Source organism: Photinus pyralis, unplaced genomic scaffold, assembly GCF_008802855.1.
Source record: "Photinus pyralis isolate 1611_PpyrPB1 unplaced genomic scaffold, Ppyr1.3 Ppyr1.4_LG4, whole genome shotgun sequence".
Taxonomy (NCBI): domain Eukaryota; kingdom Metazoa; phylum Arthropoda; class Insecta; order Coleoptera; family Lampyridae; genus Photinus; species Photinus pyralis.
Window position 1 is genome coordinate 31,298,856 of NW_022170511.1, and position 21,629 is coordinate 31,320,484.

General features: G+C 36.4%; 1 protein-coding gene across 1 annotated transcript in view; it reads left to right on the forward strand.

The window, feature by feature from the left end:
- Positions 1 to 282: 282 nt before the first annotated feature.
- LOC116167637 (insulin-like receptor) overlaps positions 283 to 21,629 on the forward strand; it is a 40,924-nt gene continuing 19,577 nt past the window's right edge. The window contains exons 1-2 of the mRNA XM_031483057.1: positions 283 to 309; positions 13,525 to 13,566. Coding sequence (XP_031338917.1) covers positions 298 to 309; positions 13,525 to 13,566 — 54 coding nt within the window. The 5' untranslated portion in view covers positions 283 to 297. The remainder of the gene's footprint in view (positions 310 to 13,524; positions 13,567 to 21,629) is intronic.

A 21,629-nucleotide genomic window follows, 5' to 3' on the forward strand; every position in this document is an offset into this window, starting at 1 on the left:
TGTCTTATCTATAAGTGTAATGTCTGGTCTACTATTGTGAATAGTTTTATCTGTGAGTAGTGTCCAATATAATTTATGTGTGTTGTTCTCAAGTATTGTCTGTGGAGTGTATTTGTGTACATAAGGGAGGTATAATTGCAATGAGGTAAAAAAATCACTTTTTTCACGGCAATTGTCTGCAGGTCTGTCTGTCTGTACTCTCATTTCCGGCTAAACGGCTGCCCCGAATGGAACCAAATTTGGTACGGATATTCCTAAACATAAAAGGGAAAGCTGAGCTTTTGAACAAAATTGCGCATGCGCAAGTGTGTAAGTAACAAAAAACGGTCAATTGTTGAGGTTTTTCCCTATAATTATGGGTCAACTATTGCATCGTGAGCATGGTACCTGTGCTAGACACAGAAAATTTTGTGTTGCAGCATTAGTGACTCAGTTGTAGAGGAAATTCGAAAAGCAGGTAGATTTAGACCATTATCATATTTTGCCCGATTTTTATGAACACTGACATTGTCTTTAATAAAAAACTAGAAATACTATGTGTGACATCCTGCATCAACAATCTAGCAACATAAATGTAGAAATGTTAAGTCATACAAAATTTAAAAAAATCTGAATCGGTTGAGACCCTAGCCTCCCGCCGGGCAATTGACGATTAGACGATCGACGACATTACTAGAAATACCAGCCCCTATGAAAGCGATTAGCATAACTCAGGTGAAGTGTAGAAATCAAATTAAAAACTATCAAATTAAAAAGTGTTAGGTATAGGTTATTATGCAACCAATCTTCAACATATGTTCTGAAATGACATCTCTTAACACACAAGTTTTCAAAGGATTTAAAATGTGCACATTGTCATTATACAACGGACTACTGTACCCGGCACGTAAGAAGGCGAAAGATCACGTACTCCCACTATTCATATTTTATTGATTGCACCTATTAGTGCATCACAGAGCCAGTTGGATCCTCCTGCAGACTCTAATTAGTCTTCTGCGCATAGAATAGCATACCAGTACAAAGCAAAATTAATACAATACTTTCATATATTTAAAATGTGCAGAGTGTGATTTTTCATGATCATGTCCTGAAACGGGATCTCTTAATTCACAAAACCTCAAAGGATTTAAAATGTGCACACTACTGTAATAGCATTATATGGAAATGTTAGGTAATGTCACTGTAATTAGGTATATACGAGGTTCGCCGGGATAGGCGATAAAACGTTCGTCGGGTCTGCTATTATGTAAAATAATATGCGTGTCTAAACCGTTCATCCAATTGCGAGAAGCTTTAGGGAATGGTTGGACTTATGCCCGCGAAAGTTATTGAGCTAGTAAAAAACTTTCCGAAATTCCCACGGAAACGGGATCAGAAAAAAACATGATTTTATGTATTACAGTGTTTACGTGTTACCTAATACAGAATTAAATCAGCTCGTAAATCAATTGTTTTGGTTAGCGACCAAAAAAGAGGAGAGTAATAAATTTGCCTCGTTGAGATGCTAAATTCCGAAATGATCTCGAATATCACCCTCTTCCGTGATCATATGATGATACATTCATAGCAAATTCTTGCATTTCGTCAAGTGTTTCTTCTTAAATGCTCTGTAGAGAACCAGCACTCTCATTTCCAGAAAAAATGCAACAACATTTTTAAAGGCAATGGCAAGTCTATGCCAGTTAGATTTATTGCACAAGCATTGCAATCCTATCGACCGACCTATTGCACACAGTGATTACCCCCTGTATGTCGACTTTATGGAACCATGTATCTAAAATTATTCACTTGTTCCGTACCGTTCACCAAGTGATGATTTTAACATTTTTTATGTAAAATAAATGGTTTACTTCAGCGTGGGTTTAAGGCTTCTAATAAATACATACTGGTTTGCAACTTGAACGTGCACTATTGTTCTAAAAATAGTCGTTGGCAGGATCTAATTAACTTTTCGTACTTCCGAGACTAAAGTGACAACTTCACTCCGTTATGACAAGTACTGAAGTGTCACTTTTTGTCCCGCCGGGATTAAATTTGGACGAAAATCCCGGAAGGATGAAATTACTAACAAGGCAATTTCAGTAGGTTGTTCCACATTTTGTATGCGGCACTACTTCTTAAACGCATCGTACTGCTGCTCATATAGTTTTTTGGATTTCTGTGGTATCAATTCTTTACCTACATTGGCCGCTTTTTATCAATATCAAATACACCTTTGTCACCCACCACCAAAATTATGACACTAGCAATGACAGTTTCCAAATTATTTTTGTTACCATAGCATAGGGATTGTCGTACCAACGCAACGTTCCTATGGTAACTTGTTAAACAGCGATTTTTGGAAAGAACGCGTTCTCTAACTCCATACATATTTAAGTGTTTCAGTTTCGGAAGTACGAAAAATATCGTATATACCTTGCGACTGAAGTAGTGGTCTTAATCCCTCAGGTAAATTATGGCCCTCCCTTCGGTCGGGCCATAAACTTTACCTTCGGGATTAAAAGTACTACTTCAGTCCCGCGGTATATAATATACTATATTGTTACCCTACAATTTGAGACCAATGGTTAGAAAATTTTGAATTTTAGTCACATTTTTTTGAAGCATCTACTTATTTTATACCACTTTCGTAGATTATTTATTAATAATTAATCTGGTACCTGTCCTGGTCCATTAAAAAGTCGATAGTTTATCCAATTCATACGAAAGTCTCAACACACGATGGCAACATACAGTGAGCGACTAAAAAATGGAACAAATTTATTTAAAAATCAGGTGTTAGGTTTAAAAAAAATGCTCACATACGTCTATCATAATCTTTTCTTGTGCATTTTTTGCTAAATATTCAGGGTGCATTAAAAAGTAGATTGTGAGATACCAAAGTTGTTTAAATGGAACAGTACTTTTTTTAATCCATTTTTGTGTCCATAGTATACATACTACTTTTTTCTACATTGGTACGAAGCAAAATTGAATATGGCGTTCTAGTATGAAATCCAGCATTTAAAAAACACGGAGAATACCTAGAACGTAGGTATACAACGTCGTCTCTTAAAATAGCTAGCCTTACGATGTGATGGACACTACCCTACAAGAGGCTGCTCCCAAATTCTACTGCTAGAAAGATTCAATCTTTTACCCTTAAGTAGCAGACGTAAAAAAATAAGTGCCTCGTTCTTGTATAAATTATTATATGGAATGAAATTGATTGTGTCACATTTATTTAAATGGAGTATTTTTTGAATAAATTTGAATTTTACAAATGGAATGGATTCTGGATTCTACCTTGAAAGCCTCTGAAATTGAAATATTAATGGGATTAAGTGGTAATCCAAGTCTCTAACAGAAATCTGAATTAATGAAGTTAGACTGGCTCCCTGGATCTAAAAGTGCCCTGCAATCTTGACGATTTCCCTTTGTATCAATTACCTCCAACAAGACTGTTGATAAAATACCTGTTTTGAACTTAAATTGAAAGAAACCAAAGACTATTCAGCTTGTGTATTAGGATTGACCTCTGATTGAGTAACATGTAGAAGGGAATTATGCTTGACAGTGCATTTTTTGTAATGACCGAAATTACAATCATTCAACTGATGGCCCACGATTTAAACAATTTACACATAAATTGGATCTGTTGACCAAATCAATTCTTTCAGGGACGGGCAACTTTAAGAATTTTGTGCAAGTGTAAATTTTATGATTTGGAGCATTGCACGCTGAACATAAACGGTTTGAAGTATGAAAGCTTTTTTGAGTATAGGGATTAAATTTTTGTTTAGAAACTGTTTGTGTTTTGGACGATTGTGCCTTTACTGTTTGGGCTGAATTTGCCTCTGTATTCTTCTCTTCCATTTTCTTAAGCATTTTTGCCTTTTGTTTTAAACATGAAAGTAAATTCTCTAAATTGGGTGAATCATTTAGAAATTCTTTAGATTCTCACTCTCTGATTGTCACTGGATCAAGTTTTGTAAATATTAAATATGTAATTAAAGTAGCCCAAGATTCTGTGGGTTGTCCTAATGCTTTAAAGACCTTAATAATTCCCACGCTATTGAGAAATTGTCATTTGTAACTTGAATATTGGCTATACTTTCAAAAGCTTCACCCTGTAAGGCTCTTTTCAAATAATGAAAACGTTGAACATTAGTAATACGACTATTATTATTAATTAAGCTTTCAAATGAATCCCTAAATTGTAACCAGTCACTTGACTCACCTGAAAATGTTGGTAAATTTATTGTAGGCAACTTTACTTCCGAGTACTGATTGCAGTTTTGATTATTATTTTAGTTAGAACCTGAGCTTGCCTCATTTTCTGCATAATTGCCTTGTAATAAACCTTGCGCACGTGATATTGTTGAATGATACTCGTTTTCAAATTGTTCACGGGCATTATATTCACTTTCCAAATCTTCATCCTTGATTAGACATTCAATTTCTAATTGTACAGCAAGAAATTCAATTAATTTCTGTCCCGTAAATCATATATGACTGAGAACTGCATTTGTCAATGTAAGTTTGAAAATTAGTTAAACGAGCTTTTAAACTACTACGTTTAACAAGAAGCTTTCGCAATTCTTGCGATGATTCCATAATTAGCATGCAAATAAGTAATACTTTACAGATTAGCTGCTGTCCGAATGGAAGTTGAATTTGAATCACTTGTGGAACTCTCTAAGCAGCTGAAATGCTCTTTTAGTCTCGGCACTGAATGTTGTTGTCTAGAAATGGGTGACTAGAACTGTTCTTGAAGATGTAACGGCTTGCTGGAGAAATGTCTTCCCGGCACTGGATGTTTGCTTTTCAATATCCAATTAATGCAATCTTCTGTAATTATGGATTATTGAGTAATAAATCCGACATTCACGAAAGTAGCCATATAGGGCCGATCCTAACTCAACTCCATGTAAAATCCCATAAGGCGATTTTCTAGTGTCAATGTCATTTGAAGGTGACTAAATAGAGAGGTTAATAACCTAACGATAGCCATATAGGGCCGATCCTAACTCAACTCCATGTAAAATCCCATAAGGCGATTTTCTAGTGTCAATGTCATTTGAAGGTGACTAAATAGAGAGGTTAATACCTAACGATAGCCATATAGGGCCGATCCTAACTCAACTCCATGTAAAATCCCATAAGGTGATTTTCTAGTGTCGTCAAGGTCATATACCTCTCCCCCTGGCGGCGACTTTAAAACTAGAGCTCTCAAAGGTTAACGATCTTAATTGCGCCTTGTTGTAAACTAAACAAAGGTCAACGATTTACCTCGAGGGAGGGGATGCCTTACGAGGGCGTGGTTAACTTGCGGGAATATAAAGTGATCTGTTAGGGTTGTTAGGCTTAATTAATAGATAGCAAGATGACAAAAACTATTAGAGCAGTCGTGATAAAATCAAAGGGATCGCAAAAGAAGAGACTTGAGGAGTTATTAATAAATTTAAAGAAATTAAAGTGGGATATTGAACTGCTTCAATGCCAACGTAGAATGAAGAAGTTAAATTTAAAATGAGTGATGTGGTGGAAGAAATTTCGTCTATGGAGTTCTCGGGCTGGAAGGTCTGGACAGACCTTCTGTATAGAATTTTTCATGGAGACTAAGAAGCTATAATTAAATAAGTTTACCAAATAATTACTCGCTAAACAAAAATTTGTTACAATTTTTGTAAACATGCATCCAATAAACTTTGTTTGAATGCACCTAATTTACTTATACTAGTCCAAATCCAAACCACCTACAAAGTGAATAGCAAAAAGATTAAGTAGTTTTATCATGTAGGAGTAAAAGAGTTCCGGTTAAAGTATTTAATGGGAAAGTTATTCATTCGTCACCATCGTCACCAAATTCCATTTTCCGAAAGTGTCGGTAGTTATTCACCTCTTCAATGATATTTTGATAAAAAGATGGCAGCGCGTAAGATTCCAATAATTCTAGTCGATAATTGATAATATCTTTTTGGTTGAAAAACTCTTCAACGTCGTTCTTGTTCATTGCGCAGGAATGGTTCCCGCGTCGAAATGTCACACTCTTTAACATTTTCTCAGCATCCTTCACCGATTGCCAATTGTAAAAAATTGTAATATTGTTAGTAAGTGATTCAGAACTTTCCTCATATTCGATATCTTCCTCTTCTTTAACATTCGACCAATTAATACGACCTTCAATTTCATGCGATCGAAGAAATTTCATTTCAAGGTATGTTTGCCACTTTAGAAGCGTTTCCCAATCCTCTTTCATCATCACTATAGCATCGTCGGAGGAGCAAGCGATTCGTAGAACTGGTGTAAGATTAAGGTGTGTACTGTAACCTACTTCAACGAACTGACCATCGAGGAGATCGTACGAAGTACAATCGATTAAACGTTCTTCGATCACTTTATTATGTATATTTTCAATGTGGGGAGGTGAGGGAGTAGCATCATCATCATCATCATCTCCGTTGCGATTACAACACCAACACGAACACGTAAAGTAGTTATTATTGAAGCTATTTTTGGTATCCATGTGCACTGATTTCATAAGAACTGCACACCTAGACGACGATGCCAAAACTGAGCAGTTTTATGATGAAGTACTAATTTTATTATGAAATAAAAAAAAAATTTCGTATATCATGTTTATTTTTAGACTTTCATTATTAGATACAATTTCTATATTTACATAAACTTTAAATTAGTCGTTTGCCCAGCAGATCCAGCACTTGTTATGTAAACATCCTTATTGGCTATGGTGGCTCTGAATGTTTCAAGACGATTATCTTCTTTAAAGTAGTTGTAGAAACGCAAGGGTAGAACACATTTGAAGTTTCCGGTCTCTACCAGTATTCGGTCGCCGAACTTGGTGTTTATTGTGTCGATGCTTACGATTCTGTATTTCTCGCCCACCTCCATGTCCTTCACGTTTTTGAATGGCTTGCAGAAAGTGGAACTGTTTAGTGTATCAAGATCCATTTTAACTACTTCGCGTACACTTTTGAAATGATTTCAAGTCCTACTACAGCCTCACTTATATTGCCAATGTTATGGAGGGGAGAGGCTGTCACGATAAACTTTGTCACGATGACTCTGCTCTAATACAGGAGATAGAACTCTATTAATCTGTTCGATTTTACACCGGAAACGAAATCTATCGAGGGCGGCGGTTTCCCATGGTCCTTTTCGCGCTTCACGGTGAGCAAACGACCACGTCAGCATTTTATATACACAATTCTGCGATTCATCAATTGCAACGGTCTTCTTCATTGTCGGGAAGACTTATCCACTCACTTAGCTCACTACTAAATTGCTCCAACTTAGCATCCTTCAATCTGTGTATGAGACATCTCTCACATATTTTAAAGTTTAAATAACTGTCACAAATTTTTTCACCCAACTCGTACTTGTTAGCAATGGCCAGACACTCTTCTGCACTATATTCACCGTTCCCGTACACGGCTTCATGTTCGGCGTCAAATACTAACGCCGATAAGAGTTGCCTGAGGCGTTCAACTGCCGTTACAAAGTCGCTTGCTTTGGTCCATGTCTGCTCAGCATACGCTATCCATGCCATGATTACTATTATTAAATATGCCTAAATCTGAAGACTTTATAATCGCTACTCCCCTCCAAAATCTGGAGGTCAATGACCTACCCCCCTCGGCCCCTCCGACTTCGTGGGGTCGTTAAACCTCTCCACCTTCAATCGATATTGATCGCTACTCCCCTCCAAAATCTGGAGGTCAATAACCCCCCTCAGCCCCTCCGACTTCGTGGGGTCGTTAATCGTTAGGTTATTAACCTCTCTATTTAGTCACCTTCAAATGACATTGACACTAGAAAATCGCCTTATGGGATTTTACATGGAGTTGAGTTAGGATCGGCCCTATATGGCTACTCACGAAGGTTTAAGCTAAATGCTTTGAAATATTCTGTATTTAATGGAAACTGAAAGATTGAATTATTATAGTTTACGTTTTTTACATTAAATTGTTTTTCTAAGATGTGGTGATTGGCGTATACAGTCTGTTTGGAGAATAAATTGTAATTATTATAAATAAATAAATTAGAGTTTTATAGAATTCGAGATGTAATCGGGAAGATCTCAGATTGTAGAAATAAAGCACAAATCGTGCTTTTTGCTGTAGAATATTGGTGTGCGACAAGGCTCGATTAAAGGACCAATCTTGATTCTTTCATTTATCAACGATATTGTATTCATTCTTAATAATACAGGGTGTTAATATACTAAGTCGTTACACCCGAAAACGGCAGTTAGAACTTATTAAAACAAACAACTATTCTTGGTTCCAATTTTTGATATGGTACCCCGGTTCGAAGTTGTTGACGTTCTTTCTTTTTTCGAAAAATCCTCCCTTATTTTAAGGCTTATTGAAAAAAGCAAAAATTTTCAAAATTATCTTTCAGCTCTCTAAAACATTTGTATTTGCAAATATTTGTTTATCTTTTTAAATAACAAAAAGCGATCAAAGATTTCAAAATAAGATTTTTTGATTTGATTTCGGATGCTGCAAAAGTAATTTATTTATACACTACTGTATCTTCAAATTATTGTAATACAGCTTATATCTGAACTCACCTAAAGCCAGATAAGGAATCTCATCGAATTCTACTTTATTTTACAATAGCACTAAGTAAGAACGAATGTAAAAATTGTAGATTTTCTTCCAACTGGTTGAATAAAAAAACGTCGTACGTGTTTTCATTGAACGAACACGTCAACGTCGAACAGGGATATTATTAGTTACGCAACAGGTTAAACGGTATGTGTGGGAAGTTTGTTTAAGCATATATTACCGCTAATATCCCAATTAAACAGTAGATAAACAAAAGCCAATATATCTTGGACGAAAGCTTTTGGAAACCAACGTATTTAGATAGCATTCTCCCGTGTAAAGTGCCACCAGGTATAATTAATCAGTTATTTTTATGCTTATGTGCCCTATTACCTCCAGATCTTTGTTAGTTACAGATCACTAAAATCATTCGCTCATTTTCAAGGAAAGCTTTTGAAGTATTCCCACCCGTGTTCTAACTAACACGACGAGCAATTAACTTAATGATCTATCAATTAGATGGGACGATTGCCGTTTCACTAATTTCGATTTGAATAACTTGCATTTATCACGCATACATGCCAACAATTTGACAGAGACAGAATTTAAGATTGCCAACCCTGAAATGCCATTTATAAAATGGGTTTTTGTTAACACAAGTAGACGTTCTCCAACTGTCTCTTTCAATACTCTCAATCCTTTGAACACTTTAAAACGGTACACGAACGCGTTCACGATGATCATCTTTGTAGCTCTAATCCAATCGTTTAGTCCTTATTTAGCGAAGGCTCATTTATGGACTATGATTCGATCAATTATTTCCCATCGGAAGATATAGATGTAGCGGGGATGAATACATTAAACTAAATGTCGCTTTCTTGCTGTTTTATGTTGGCGTTTGCAATTTTGAAAGAGATTTTGATTGTCCTAAAGCCAATAAAAAAATATTCTTTAGCAGCTTTATGGTGAGTGGCTACTAGTTTTAACTAACACAATTTAAATTGGCAGAAAACACACCCCATTTCTATTTAGCACGTTAGCGCAATAACATAATTGCCAATTCCAAACGTAGCGAATGAATGGAAGGAAATAATTAGGAATTTATCCTTACACTTTTGCATTGGAATGTTGTCGTTACATTTCAAAACAGATCACTTACAATCGTCTATGAAAAACGAGCACAACAAATTCCAACATTTAAAAGTCATTCTCATTATAATCAAAATATGGCCGGCTATTATCAACCTACTGATTTCCGATTGAAAGCTGTTTTTTTAAACGAATTTCTTTCTCTCTACCTCATCGAGACACGTGTAGCACTTTCGTCTGATTAAATGGACGTAATAGTTGTATTAAAATCGATATGTGACATTTCAATCTTCCAACTGCCCTATTTTTCACCTTCATCGACCAACCCATTTTATAAGTCTAGACGTAACGATTTCTCCGTCATTTAAATTTATTTCAATTATATCATAAACTTTCCTTGATTCGAACACTTTCCAACTTGTGCTAAAAATATCTTCTCAATAACATAAATGGGTTCTGTAAATCTTCCAAATTGTGCGGGTTAAATTCGTGACTTTCTATTTTTAAGGGTTAATTAACGGTTGACATCGATCCATATAGTATCACTGCGACTAAAATGTCTAGATATCGTGAAGTCCCTACATTCAGATGCCACAGTTAAGTATCGATTTGAAGTTACGTCAGTTTAGTGTAAAGGTCGGAGGATTAGGATTGACGATCGTCAATTATGACTTTTTTAAATTCTGCTCTCGGCAATCGTTTGAATGAGTTCGTAGAGTAATGAAATGGGATTGAATTTCAGATTATTTACTCAACTAAAACCCAAACGCCCACACTAAGAAAAATATTAGTACCTACTTTATTTTATATAGGGCATTTTTTACCCGAGCTAAAATAATGGAGTTGTATTAATATTAAAAACAAAAGATGACACACAGCTATCAAAATAATTACTTAGGCACAGACGCGATGCAATGTACATTATTGACTTTAACAAGATATCATAATGCTATTTTTTTCACTACTAGCGTCTGATGACATGATTATTAACCTTTTTTCCACTTGTAAAGTAGGCTTTCTCGGCATTTGTTCAAAGTGGTTAATAATTTTTTATTATTAACTAGTAGTCAATAATGAGAACTGTCACGCTGTCACTTTCAGAAAACACAACCCGAAATTTTGCTCAATGAACGTTTAGACAAGTTCTCTAAAACGAAAAATTGCCACCATTCGCAATTTCCAGAGAAATTACATACCTAAAATTATCATATTTTGAAAAAATTCGAACGAAATTACTCTTTGAAAAATCTCAATGACAGAACAAAATACGGCCTGTTTGACTTGTACTTCCACGTACTTGATTGACATGTTAAATTAAGAAACAAACAATTCTGTCCAACCGTTAACTCTCTTATCAATATAATATGTTAATTTAGAGGATTTCAAGTGCTAGTAGTGAAAAAAATAGTATATATACCACGGACTTCTCTACCTTGATATATAATGTACTATTATAAGCAAATTAGCGTTTTCAGTACGGTATAATATACCTTGTATACGGCAAGGCAAGGGTAGATAAAGTGAAACAGATCAATGTGCATTCCAATGACATTTGTCATTCTCATTAAAAATGGGAAATTACCTTACAATTATTACAATAAATCGGAGCGGTAGAAATTTACTGTGCAAGACAAGACAATTTGAGTTTTTCTCTTAAATTTGATTATGCAGTATAATAAGTTTTACGCTACTGTATCAAAAAAAAGTGTATCTACTATTTAATAATAATATAACATTAAAATTAAAAATATTTCTTAACTTTGAGTATATTAATACTTTTTTGTCAGTTTATATGCAATGCATTTCGACGTTTTTATACTTAATTTTGACTTCACTTTTTAAGAATGAAACAGTGTTTAAGGGTAATTAAAGTGTGTTGTCTTTTATATCAGAATGTAAAAGGCTCTCGAGTAAACTATGTCAGGCCCCTCCATAATTTGTCGGCGCCCCTGTGAATGAATTGTGATCAATGTAAGGGCTAGCTAGACGATCTTGTTTTTTGCGGAAGTATGCCCAGAGATAGCGTTTCTAACTGATTGTGTAATTATTTGTACGGGATTGGATGACAATGTTAGAAAGGCAATTTGATACAATCTAGCAGGTTCAACGTTGACATGATGCTGGGCGTTGGGAAGACTATATGAAGTCTAATAAAATGAGGTGCGCCAATTTGTGAGTAAAGGTTGACAGTTTGTTTTTATAAATCTCTAATTCAAACATTGTAATGGGTTTTCGTCACGGAAATAAAATGTGTTCACATTCTATAGTGCATTATGTATTATTATGAAAAGATTTTAAGGACATAAGTGATAAATAAAGCAGTAAATTAAATTAGAGGTATTTTCGCGAGGTAATATTATTCATAAGCACTGTCTAATGAGGTTATCCTAATTCGTAACATTTACAACATTTACATAAGTAAACTGTTTATTTGCAATAGCAACCTTCTTATGACTTACCTAATTACATACAGGTAGCATTATAAGGGGTAATTAAGGCTGCTAATTGCTTCAAATAACAGGAAAATTAAAAAAAAAATGTAGCGTCATCTCATTTGACTCTTTAAAATTGGCTTTTCTTTTTCACCGTGTCTCCGCGAAAAATTTATTGGTTTATCCTGTTCACCATGAAGCGAGAAGAAGACTACAAGTGTATTTACAAGTTTCTGCAATTTTTTACTACAACTTGTCGCTTCTAAGCCGCCTTACTTCCCATTCATTTCCGTCTTCCGCCCCCTACCTATCTCGTTATCACTTCTCTCAACTTCCGTCGCGCATTTTTCATATTTCCTTAATGCCTCATTCATATCGTCTTCACGTTTTGCAATCTTATTTACGCTTCCTTCATGGCTTCGCACCCTTCCGTACTTTTCTCTGCTTGACATCTTAATCGCACATTCTTTACGTGCTACTATGGCACTTATTGTGCATCTTATTAACTTCCGTACGCCTTCTTTGGGGCTTTTTTAACTCCTTCTTCATGATACTTTACTCACATTTGCCTTTTTACCTAGGTACATTTCCGCCATGCACGCTACCTTACCATTCTTCTACATCTTTACACCCCCTCCCATCCAAACCTCCCTCGCATTCTCTACATACCGTTTTCATGTCATCTCTTTACATCTCCTTTGCGACACACTCTTTCGTTTGATCAAGTTTCCTCCACATCGCCTTCTTCTAGCTAGCATTATTTACGCCTCCTTCCAGCTTTCCTCGCGCTTCCCCTACTTATTCTTCGACCGCCCTCTTCCCTCACGTACACTTTCCATTTGTCTCGTTCCTCATTAACTATGTCTCAACAACACTTTCACGCTTGTTTCTTGTACTCTTCTGGCTACCTTTACATTCCTTTGTAAACTCTCTGTAACTATATTGTAGCTGTTCATGTCACAAAAACTGAAAAAAAGAGACCAAACCACAAATTCACCTGCAATTAGCATCAACAGAATAAGATTTGTACTTCATTGAATTTTGATTGTGGTTTCTAGTGTTTCTAGTTTTTTTTGCTGCCTCCAACATATCAAAATTTGTACTTTTGAACGGGTGGGGACATTACAGAAATATAATTATGTAAGGTAAGAACAATGTAATCTGAGTTTGACATAATTTCAGGTAATTATACTGTGCGATCAAAAATGAGTTGCTGTCGAGTCACCTTTGGAACTTTTATTTACATGGGAAATCGTATTTAACTTGAACTTCCAAAGGCGACTCGACAGCAACTCATTTTTGATCGCCCGTTATGTACATTGAATTCGCACTTGGGCTTTTTGCAAATAGCAACCGTATTTTTTTAAAATGTAATCCTTCATCTCATTGTACCATTTACAGCACCTACCTTAATGGCACAACTTCTCTAATGAAAATTTTTGTTTCAGGTGAGTGCCAAATTTGTACCCAACTATCCTTCCACTACAAGCGTAAGTATTTTCACATAGCGGAGCCTTCTGTCTCAATAATGGGTTCTTCAACAGTTTGCTTACAAAAACATGATTTCTTAAACGTTTTTTGCAAATAAGAATGTTGGAGTGTATCTGATTAAATACGGGACGATTTCGTAAAATTTCTTTCCATCGTTCACCCTAAAAGTCAACGTTTTACGCGCTAAGATCTAAAACGCTCGGACAGGCGGACGGAGTTTATACAGGTATTAATAAACAAATAAAATGAGACTCCAGATCGCACTTCCTCCATATTTCCTTTCTTGAGAAAACATCTGGAATTAAATTATTCTCCCCCTTTATGTGTTTGATTTCAAGGGAATACTCTTGCAAAACTATTAAGATGCTTCTGTACCTGAATTTCTTTCTCTTGCACTTCAACCGCTTACTCTTATTCGACAACTTACACTTCCTGTTGATACTCTTGGACTGCTTGCGGTTGAACTTCTGCAATTTCTTCTTGCTTCAGGTCGTGAATTTCTTCGACTTGGTTTGTTGCTGAATTTTCCACTGAACTATTTGACGTCGTCTGGATATCTTTCGTATGTCTTCTGTAATTTGAGCTGTTTGTTTTTCCATCTCCTCAACTAGCTCTCTTCTAGTCGAATCCATTTTTTTAAATATCTCCTTTATCGTTTCTTTAATTCCGCATTGGAATAATTACAAAAACTGACAAACATCTTTTTACAAAATTAATTACTTTTCAGCGATAAGTGTAAACCTTTTCTATGAACGGAGAAAAATATGAGATAAACTTTTCAAATATGACACAAATGATTGTACTTATCTTACAACACGCAAATTCTTAACAATTACATAAACAAAATAAACAAATTACAATACGGCTATAAACAAAAATTCCAAACTACGCAAATTGAATTCTTACTCTGTTGCTAAGCCAATCAGCAGACTTGATCTTGATCATCTGAGATGGCGCTCGAAAATTCAATCAAATCTGTATAATGTGTATGTAATGTGTAGGCAGGCCCAAGTTTTTATACATTTGACACGCCCGTATCCTTTTCCCTGCATTGGAACTCCCAAAACGACGCTTTAGTGGGGATACGCAAGTAATTGTTAAATTATTTTAAAAATAAAGTGCATGATATACAAATGTTTATATTGCGACCTCCAGGGAAAATTTATATACAGTTGGCTCTTTATCCTATAGCATCATTACATTCTAACTCAAATCTACGTCCTTTTTAAATATCAATTAGGTGCAGGGTAGAAGGCTATACGCGTTCCAGTTGCCTCGCACGCAATTCTGTAATCATTGTTCTTTGCCGAACAATATCCAATATTAACAAAAAACCGCCTTGAGATACATTTTAAAGCGGAATCGAAGCCAAATGTTATTTAATTGAAGGAAACCTGTTGCGTCCAATTTTATTTTTCTCCAAGGCAAAGGTTAATAATACGTAGAAATATCAAAAATGTAAACTGGACGCTTCTATTTTTATACAAAATTAAGGTTAGTTACTGGAAAAAAATGTGATTCGCCTTCTGTGTCTAGAGATGAATGACAATGGAAATAAATTAACAGTGTAATTCTCTTTTGTTTCTTTGAACAATATTACTGTACATAATTGTCCAATTCACGCTAATATAATTGCGGCAAATATTCAATTCTGTAAAATTCTAATTTTACCCTTACCTAGGTGGTAAAACATTCGCGATCGTTCTTGTCACTAAAGCTTTGTTAAAAACACACAACTGAGAATGAGAGGGACTATCATAATAACATGGACGTAATAGTTATTTACATAAAAGTCAGGAAAATGATACATTACCGGCGATGAAAGATTGAAGTGCGAGGGCCGAGTACTTTAATTACTGAGTGAGGTAATGACATTTTACTGACGAGTTTTGTATTAAATTTTACCCGAAAATTTCAATTTTTATATGGAACTTTTGATTAATGTCAATCTGGCAGCGATGACAGGAGTGATTATAGACAATTGGAAATGTCAAAAATGCGGCCGGTTAAGTGAGGGTGCGGCCGCGGTAAAGTGACAAGCGGCAGGAAACTTAGCCTGCTCTGATGCCTGTGTCATGGAAACTAAAATTTCCTGACAGAAAGTAGGCTTTAAAATGAAGGTTATCAGGACGATTTTGGGTGAACATTTTTCAAAACCGAGTGGGTGACAGTGATAGCTCATTTCTCCATTGATTAACTAAGAACCATACGCGTGTACCTACAATAAAAAAATATTAGTCAAAATTTTTGGAATAAATTACTTCCCCTTATTTTTTGTGCATTAATAAGTCACGGTTAGAAAAACAGAAGGACTTCATTAAAAAAAAACTTACTTTGACTGTTTTTTTCAATTTTGAATGCTATTTTTTGTACCCTCAGTACTTATATACAGGATGGGCCATTAGCCATTTTTACCAATATAAAATCTATCTGTTACTTAAAATGATTTCTTGAGGCTTTTCAGGTGTATCGCCTTTTTTATATTTCTCAAAGCACGTGTGTGGCAAAACTCAAATCAGTTCAATCTCGCCTTTCATTCCTTTCTCCGAGTCCGTATTTTCCAATCACTCGCCCGTAACCTCCTCCGTTCCCACACTGGCATTCCATTCTGCGTCTTCGTCATCATCATGATCCCTTGTCGGGATGCATACCTGGATTGTTATGATTTTATCACAGTTACTGTGATAATGCTTATGTCTCTACCTTTTTATTAACCATAAATGAGTTTTCTAGTTTTTCGCCTTGAAGAAGAACGTTTCTTTCTAACGCTCCACATCCCGAATCCAATCCTATTCCTCTTTTTCTTCTTGGATGCACACTTCGTATATTTTGTCTCCCGGAAATCCGATTGAAGAGATATTTTACTTTCGGTATTAACTTTAATATACGAAGTACCCATTCTATTTCATTTCTCATTTCTGCCACGAGGATATTTGTACGTAGATGTATTTAAGGTCGAATTGGTAATTTGCAGATATGAGAATTAATTGTATAATTTTTATGCGCTAAAGCAGCGTTATTATGTAGTTGCAATTGAAAGAATTGTCTCAGGGCAGACAATGTATTATGGACTCTTTTTTGTGCCATAGTAAAACTAGAACCTTGAAAGTGGAAATGAAAACATTTATTTGTCGTATCCGACGTGTGCGCGCCGTTAAATAAAATTAAAATGTCTTTTTATTTACACAGCAAATTTCACGGTTTGCCAAGGGATGAAATTGTATTTCGACCAGGATTACCGGAATGCTGCAGATCCTTAAAGTAAGGCAATAAAGCTCCAATGTTCATTAAATTGTTTAATTAAACGAAAATGTCACAATACACCAGTATAGCGCTTTAATGTGTAACATTAAGCTACCCTCTGCTTTGAGTAGTAATTTAGGCGCGAAAGTTTTCAATTGCAATAGCCACCTCAATCTAATCGATGTAAATTATTGGCCCTACATAATCAAATGGTTTCCTGATATAGACACACGTGACCGGAATAATAATTACGAATTATCAGTCCAGAATTTAGCATTGGGGAGCGAAGGTGGTCACATGGGAAAAAAGCTGGGCAAGGAAATAAAATGAATTTATTTATATGAATATGAGAGAATTGTTTCTCATTACTGTCATTTCTCCGTCAAATTGAAGCGGGATTCGAAAAATTGAACGAATTCGTTTTTCGCCTATAAATCCTTGAGATAAATTGCTTTATTTTTAAAGGTGGGTCTAGGACCGTGAAAATAAGACAAAACAAAACAAAATTTTTCTGTTTCATATTTAAAGAGAAATAGAGTTTGCAATTTCTCTATAACTATCCCTCGAACGATAATGTCTATAGGAGCATAATTAACATATAATTACTCACTCTAAACTTGAAACTTGAANGCCATTGAATAAAAACACTATAAGAAGCCTAACCCCGTGGAAATAAAGCGCGACAGAGTTTGAACTGAGAATATAATGGGAACACTGTCAATAGAGTCGATTCTTGAACTGAGAAGAATGAGAATTTGCTTTCCTCCTATTTACCGCAAGGAGAGTTCGGTGGTCACAACCAATGCGGGTGCAAGGGGATTTGTGAGATTTGTCGCGCTTTCTTCCATAAGCGTTAGGCTTCTTATAGTGTTTTTATTCAATGGCTTAACGTATCTAAGGTGTTGTCGACACAGTATGCAACACACAATGCACCGCGGGGCAAAAATCGCTGGGATGATTTATGCAATATAATGAAATAAGCTGTTATTTTAGATGTTCCGTTCATTAATCATTCTCGTGATTTTCAATGGATAAAAGTTTAAAGGGCCAATGAATCAGAGCCATTCGAAGAGAAAAATTTACTCCCACCATAGTGCATTTGCGGGGAATGAAGCCGATTTTAGAAAGGTACCTACGAAGGTGTTAAACAATAATGCAATACCGAGCGTTTTCGACTTTCCCATTCACTTAAAATAACGTAGAAATATTATTCCACATCCTTTACCAGCAAGACAACGGCAATACCTATTTGCCTATTAGGTATAGACGTAACTAAGTACTTACTGGTACTAAGTATATTTCCGGTTTTGTTACAAGAAAAATAGCTAAGTCTATTAAATGTTCCATATGTGCAGATGCGATGTTCGCATCAGAGAGTCATTCAAAGCTTTTAACTAGAAAAAATCGTGGAGGATTGTTGCACGTATCAAGCGATATGCATTAAAAATTTGCCAAATTGCTGAAAATGTGTTCAGGTTTTTCATTCAATCCACACCACACCGCGTTGTAAACAAAATGGTTATCAGCAGTCTAAGAAAAATAAATAACAGTTACAGCCCATTTGGGTTTTTGGATAGGCATATATTGAATCAAAATCCGCTAAATAATCATATCTTACTACTTACATCTTTAGTTTTAAGAGTATATTTTCCCATACGTGTTCACCACCAAAATACACATATAAATCAAATTAGGACTAGAGTAAAGCAGTTATATACCAATTTAGTTCAAATAAAATACCAATAAATTCGATTAAAACAGTTAACAGTTATATGTTATCTTTTTTTGCTTCTAAAATTTAGAATAAACATGGCTAAAGCAAGCTGCAGAACGTACGTCTGCCCCGCGATGAACAATTGGTTGCCTATCCTATCTTGACAACAGGCGTTTCTGGTAAAATCTACGTTACGCGCGGTCTAGTTATAACAAGTCCACTCTAAACGTACCAAAAAAAAATATATATATTCTTCTCCTACTAACCGCCACTTCGAAATTTTAAATGTAGCCTATACATACCACTCAAAGGACTTTTAATTACTACTTATAAAAACTTTAGCATTTCCCAAAGCCTCTCGTTGGCTTGTTCCTCGTAAGTATTTTCCAAGGAGATTGGAGGACATTCAAGAGCCACCAAAAAGCTGCTTTCTAAATGTACGATTGTAGATCGCGACTACAACAATTGGCAGATGGAATCCACATTTGTGATGCAGTTTTTTTGAAATTTTTGTCTAAGATATATAATGCCATCACACCCTACTTGCCTTTTTGTACCGTTTTTATAATAACCATATTTAGTGGTCAAGATTCATAGTCAATTTCATAGCCAAGTTTCCTTTTCCTGAAAAAACTCTTTTAATTTTATTGTTTTTGATGCGGTACCTTTCCTAAGCCTGGAAATGTTTAATTATTTATACTAGAAAATTTTATGACATACAACTGGAGGATGTACAGCCACTTTATTTACATTCATAATTCTCGTAAGTAAAGTATTAATAATATAAATGATGTTTCTTGTATTTAATCTTTTTTTAATACGTTTATATTTATCGATACTAAAAATGTCATGCGCTGGATTAGTCGACTGTATGATGAAAGCACATTTTTTCTCGTGCTTTTTTCTAAAGATGGAAGTTGAAGAGAAATGTACGCATAAGTAAAGTATTATTATTATGTACAAACGAAATGAAATCACAAATGACAAACTATGTACTATTAACTTTCTTGGTAACGGCTCATTGTAAATTAAGGTTGGCCTCAATACCATACAATAATAGCGTGATCAGGATCAGACGATAAGTTAATAGAAAAATTCATCAAACTCCTCGTTTGAGAATCGTAAGGGACTTCTATTAGCCACTTTCGACTTGACTCCACCATCAGGAAGATCGTGTCGGGGGCTACCACATTCCTTTGACGGTACCCCCTTCCGACGTCCCGTTCACCCGCAATTCGCGTTTGAAGATTTGACTCCACCATCAGGAAGATCGTGTCGGGGGCTACCACATTCCCTTTGACGGTACCCCCTTCCGACGTCCCGTTCACCCTCAATTCGCGATTGAAGATTTGACTCCACCATCAGTGAGATCGTGTCGCGGGCTACCACATTCCCTTTTACGGTACCCACTTCCGACGTCCCGTTCACCCGCAATTCGCGTTTTAAGATTTGACTCCACCATCAGGAAGATCGTGTCGGGGGCTACCACATTTCCTTTGACGGTACCCCCTTCCGACGTCCCGTTCACCCGCAATTCGCGATTGAAGATTTGACTCCACCATCAGTGAGATCGTGTCGCGGGCTACCACATTCCATTTTGACGGTACCCACTTCCGACGTCCCGTTCACTCGCAATTCACTTCTATTGGCGACACGAGAAAGAGAGACAGCGATTCGAGATTTACGAAACGTTAAACCGCGTGAGTTCGCAACGGAAGGTAAAAAGCGCCCGAAGTTGACTACTTCTCGAAGACGCGCGCGCGCCTCGCAAAAGGTCGTTAATTTCGCCCCTAGGACAAAAAACAAAATTCCGCCACGCAGGAGTTGTGCGCGTTTACAATATCTTTCCGACGACACCAATTTGAAAAGAATCGGACCAAAACTGTAGTAGAAGATAGCAAAAAAAATTAAAAACCTTCACGTTAGTATACTACGCTCGAGGATGACGCCCAGATGTCGCCAACCCCACATCATGTAGCCATGTCCCTAAGGTTGACAAATTTCACGGTCCTGTAGATACACGTACGCCCGTTGCCTTTCTACAAGAGTTCTTCTACGCGCCCACATTTGCTGCCAGCCAGCCAGCCAGCCAGCCAGCCAGCCAGCCAGCCAGCCAGCCAAAGTGAGATTAAAAGCTACTTTTTACAAATAAATTTGCAAAAATGCGCTAAAAAGAAACTTACTTGTTGTTTTAACGGCCAAGTGGCGAAGACGAACGGTGGTGGTTAAATTGTTCACTCACGAAGAATCTAGGTACGATGAAAGGGTTGCGGATGGTGATGGCGTTCGCGGAATTGTTTCATGTATGTTCGCTATCAAGTTCGAATGATCGCAATTCGATTCAAACCACTGAAACTAAACCCTTTGTAGATCACTTGCAAAGAATATCGCTTCGTAAATTGAATTGTGATATTCTTTAGGGCTTTCGCTAAAACCACCTTGGTTAGTACTTCGTCGGATCCTCGTTCGGATCATTTCACAAGTGCATATGCAATATATATTCGCTTGCCCTACCTGCAAGGGAAAACGTCCGCAAGAGTGCTTCGAAATCGTCAAGCGCCATCGATTGCGCCTCAATTGTTTGGCTCCTAGACATATTGTGGTAAAATGCTTGTCAAATCGGAAGTGCCGAACTTCTGATGCCAAGGATCATACTTTGTTACATTTTTCGCCCCGGCCTTCTAATCCAATCGTTCAACCTGTCGCTTCGGGCTCCTTTTTGAGTCAGTTGACTTCATGTATTAGTCGTTCATCTACATTTATAGCTGCCAATTGGGGTCGTTCTCCAGTACTTTTGGGTACAATTGTGCTAGAAATTCGAGATAAGGTATTGCTCATCACATCGCGAGACATATCGCACCTGAATCGTCGTCAACGGTTACGTCGGAAATTCGTCCAATATTGGAATTCGACTTCTTTGTCTTAGATAACATTTATGGCAATCCCCCTAATGAGAATGACACATTCGATCCAGATATTCGCCTCGCTGAGGTTTAGTGGTACCTACCAATCTCGCTCAGTGAAGGGTTGTTTACACCCCGCGAATCCCATTGCAAGTCAATTAGACCGTTGTTTCCCGGTGTGCTAAGTATGAATCTGAGTGTT